General features: G+C 54.2%; 1 protein-coding gene across 2 annotated transcripts; it reads right to left on the bottom strand.

Annotated features, from left to right (window-relative positions):
* Positions 1 to 223: 223 nt before the first annotated feature.
* ADRB3 (adrenoceptor beta 3) lies at positions 224 to 3327 on the bottom strand. 2 transcript variants are annotated; one of them, XM_069075394.1, is made up of 2 exons: positions 1959 to 3327; positions 224 to 1112 (listed from the first exon to the last, which is right to left on the bottom strand). In XM_069075394.1, exons 1-2 carry the CDS (start codon positions 3266 to 3268, stop codon positions 842 to 844), a joined length of 1581 nt encoding a protein of 526 aa, XP_068931495.1. In that variant the 5' UTR covers positions 3269 to 3327; the 3' UTR covers positions 224 to 841. The 2 variants fall into 2 exon arrangements, with proteins under 2 accessions (XP_068931495.1, XP_068931494.1); XM_069075393.1 differs by having other exon boundaries at positions 224 to 1088.
* Positions 3328 to 4172: the final 845 nt, after the last annotated feature.

Here is a 4172-nt window from a genome sequence, read left to right as displayed (position 1 = left end):
TCTGTGAACTGCCCCAGGCTCCTTTCCAAAATAGCTTCGGCTTAACTGGAAGATAAAAATTTGGAGGAATTTGATGAAAAGGGGAGGAGGGAGGATTATGAAGATTATCTCTAATTTACTGGGTGTGCTAGGAGCTAGACCGAGGATAAAGGGGAAAGTGGGCGAAAGAGGAAAATGACTCAGAGGGAGAAAGGAAAAGGAATGAGAAGAAAGGGGCAACAGATTGGTTTATATACTGACATTTATTGATTTTATTTTAAAACAAAAGAATAGGTTCACCTTTCTATAAACACCGGGACTTTATAGAAACTTTCAAGGGGATACCATTTCCCCCCACCCACACAATGTAATGGGAGTCCCTCTGACAGTATTGTGAGGTAGATATGAACTGTTCTCTTCCCCTCCCCCCCAAAAAAACATGAGGGTAATTACATGAGGCTTAGTGGTGAAATGAGGAAGGTAGGAACAAAATCCCGACTTCTGGATTTCTCCTGTCCCCTACTCTCACCACTGGGCAGCAGCATCTAGGGATATTCCTAAAGGCTTGAAAACTGCAAAAGGTCCTCTGAGTTGCCATCATCCCCTGACCTAGGAAACTGAAGGAATGGAACAGGGATGCTCTCTTTGCCCTGAGACCTGTTCATGCAGCACCAGCGTGAGAGAGATGGGGTGCCCCTGGCCGTTGCTTATCCCTCCTGCTCCTGGGACTAATGAAGGCAGGCTGAAAGGATACACCCACTTGCTGAGGTAGTGATCGGTTATTCCGTTTAGCCCAGTGCTTCGGAAACTGACTCCATTTTCTTTGTAACAACATCTGGAAGGAGGCTAGGAAGATCTCAGTCTACTCTCTCTCAAACAATAGGCTCCTTAGCTCCTTCTCACAGCAATAGACAGCTGGTTCTGGAGGGCACAGGGTGGAAGGCAAGGGTGTAGCTCTGACAGTCTCACCACTCCAAGGAGGGTTTGGCTGGGAGACCCCCGTCTCAGGACACAATCTGATTGAGTTCCCAGGATGTTCCAAGGTGTCTTGGTCATTGAGATTGTCGCTTCTGTCAGCTGCAACCCAAGGCAAGGAACTCCTGGAAGTCCTGAAAGGCATAGACATCTTGGGTCTGGGAAAAGTAGGAAAACAGAGCACTAGAGAGGGGGAGGGAAGAGGGTGGAGAGGGAAGGGGAAAGGGGAGGGTTCGAGGCGGACTAGTGGTGAACACTGGACAGGACTTAGGATAAAGGTCACTGAATAATGAGAAATGCCCAGAAAGATGGGGTAACTGCTTACCACCACTCCCCAATCCTACACCTTTACCCTCCCTGCTCCCCCACTGCTGGTAAAGAATTTTTACTCTCAGTTCTCCAGGCAGGTTGGTTCTTTACAGCACGCGGGCAGGTTCGGTCCTTCTCTGCCAAACCTTCTCAAGGGCAGAGATGGGAGCTGAAGCCTTCGGGCTTCAGTCCTCAGAGAGCTGAGGGATTGACCCAGTCTGCGATTGTACTGAAGGCCGTGATCTGGGAGCGCTGAGCCAAATTGTAGCCAGCGGCCGCAGCCGCCGCCTTCCCCACAGCCACCTACCCTACCCCACCCCACTTCCCACACTCCTTTCGCAGAGCTCGGAGTAGGGTGCTAGCTCTTAGTCCCAGGATGAGGCACCGCCCTCCCTCTTCGAACTCTAGCTTTCGGACAGCTGAAGAATGCAGTGTTCCTTCAAGCGCCAAGATCTACAGCTCTCCCTCTTGCCTTAAGACCCAGATTTACAATAAAGATAAGAATCCCGAGTTCTCTGTTTTTGGCACCCCCCCCCTTTTCTAAGAGCAGCAAACTCGCCCTCCCCGCGATACTTCTCCCCCTTTCCCTATCCCAAGCATCCCTGCCCCAATCTGCTTCTTTAAAGTTTGTAGAACAAGGCACAAGCATTCCTTCACTATTTCAGTACCAGAGCCCTTCATTCCTTGGTACCTACCCCTCAAGTTGTGGGCCTTGGGCAGTCTGGGTTACCTCCCTCTGTCCCTCCCACAGAGAGCATCCCCTGCCGCCTTGCCCCGTGGCTTCGGTCCCATCTTCTATACCCTGACTGTGGGCAGCTTTGACAGCGCCCGAGACTCCAGCAGCTGGGTCTGGGGAGGTTTCAGGAGTTCGAGGGAGGCAACGACGGGGACATGGTGAGCGCGGCCGAGCGTACAGGCGGCGGTCGCAGCGGCACAGCAGGCGGCGAAACGCGCTGCGAAAGTCAGGGCTGCGGCAGTATATCAGTGGGTTGAAGGTAGAGTTGGCATAGCCAAGCCAGTTGAGGGCGAGGAATGCCGAACTGGGAACCAGCGTAGGCCCCCCGAGGGCGCGCACCACGTTAGCCACGAAGAAGGGCAGCCAGCAGAGGGTGAAGGTACCCATGATGAGACCCAGGGTACGCAGGGCCCGATGCTCCCTAAGGGGTAGCAGGCGTGCTGGTCGGCGGCCGCCGGAATGAACTCCCCCAGGAGGGGCGCGGGGCCTTTCTTGGGAAGGGGGCAATGGGGAAGGAGGGGGCTCTTCTGGAGGGAAGCGACCAAGCTCCCGACGCAGCTGGCGCAGCTGGCGAGTGGCCACAGCAAAGACCCGTGCGTAGACAAAGAGCATGACGAGCAGTGGAAGATAGAAGGAGACAGTGGAGGAGAGCAGAGCGTAAGGCAAATTGGAGGCGAAGGCGCAGCAGAACGGATTGGAGTGACAACTCTGTGCCTCGGCGTCGGCTCCAACGCGCCACCACTGGCTCATGATGGGTGCAAAAGACACTGCGGTGGACACGACCCAAACCAAGACAACAGCTGTTCTGGCACGGGGCTTGGTGACTAGGGCGCCGTAGCGTAGTGGATTGGTCACTGCCAGGTAGCGGTCCACGGCTAGGGCGCAAAGAGTCTCAATGCTGGCGGTCACACACAACACATCAATAGAGGTCCACAGTTCGCAAACCGTGGCGCCGAATGGCCACTGTCCCGTCAGCGCCAAGGTGGCCCCTGGGGGCACCACTAAGAGCCCCACCACCAGGTCAGCTGCCGCCAGTGAAGTCACGAACACGTTTGTCATGGTCTGGAGCCGTGGGGTCCTGGCGATGGCTACGATCACTAGCAGGTTGCCTCCTACAGTGGCTAATACAGCCAGAGCCAAAAGTGCCCCGGCTACCGCTGCTGCCCACGGCGCCGCTGACAATCCACTAGTGTTGGTGACGGCGGACGCCACTGTTGGGTAGTCTGTCCACTCGGGCAAAGAGCTGTTCTCCTGGGGCCACGGAGCCATCCCCGATTGAGGTGCAGGGGAGGGAAAGAGGGAGAGGGGACTGCCGGGTTCACCCAGCTCAGGGGAGGGGGTGGCAGGGTGTGGGAGCGGCTCCCCGGGCCTGGGCCATCTTCCCCGCCTGACTGGGGCCAGGAACGCTCGACCTTCCTCCCCCCGCCACCTCCCCACCCCCGTGCCACCACTTCTGGGAGGAGTGACGGCCCTTAAAGGGGCAGCAGCCAATAGTCCCAGGAGGGGAATAGAGGGGTGGAGATAGGGAGAGAGAAAAGGGGAAAAGATGAGGGAGGTGGGGAGATAAAGGGGAGGAGAAAGGATGGGTGCTTGTCTTTTTCTTTTGCCAAATCTGGAGCAACTGACCCTATCTTTGTTTATCCTGTCCCCTTTCCAATCCCAACTTTGCACTACCTCCCCTTTGTGCCGATTCCATATACCAGCAAAGACTTGGGCTCCGGGGGAAATTTGGTATGCCTTGCACCAGGGAAAAGGTAAAGAAAGAAACAGAATCTTAGCGAGACATTCCTTCCTAGGGAAAGAAGTCAAGGTATAAATCAGATCCAGATATCTCCAGTAGCCTCTGATCTATTTGGATGACCCTCTTTGGGCTTCTTTAATTTAGAAGGAGGAGAGGGTTATCAGCCTTTCTCCTCTATTAGGCCTCTATTCTGAACAGCATTTCAAAGGTAAAGCAGCAAGAGCCTTTGCTTACATGTTTTTCTTTTCCATCCTTTTTACTTGTCTTAAAAAAAAAAAGTTTTAAGGTGCAGCTAGGTGGTCGAAGTAAATAGAGCACTGGCTCTGGAGTCAGGAGGACCTGAGTTCAAATCCAACCTCAAACACTTAACACTTACTAGCTGTGTGACCTTGGGCAAGTCACTTAAGCCCAATTGCCTTGCTTTCCCCCTCC

This window comes from Petaurus breviceps, unplaced genomic scaffold, assembly GCF_028583685.1.
Source record: "Petaurus breviceps papuanus isolate PSGF00001 unplaced genomic scaffold, PetGlider_PUasm1.0 90919, whole genome shotgun sequence".
Taxonomy (NCBI): domain Eukaryota; kingdom Metazoa; phylum Chordata; class Mammalia; order Diprotodontia; family Petauridae; genus Petaurus; species Petaurus breviceps.
This window is presented reverse-complemented; position numbering and strand designations above follow the sequence as displayed.

What these genes read in the sequence shown, in the direction of transcription:
- ADRB3 (XM_069075394.1), bottom strand. Translation starts at nt 3,268, where the DNA reads ATGGCTCCGTGGCCCCAGGAGAACAGCTCTTTGCCCGAGTGGACAGAC. An exon ending in CAAGGCCCACAACTTGAGGG is followed by an intron (nt 1,113 to 1,958) that starts GTAGGTACCAAG and finishes TACTTTTCCCAG; the next exon opens with ACCCAAGATGTCTATGCCTT.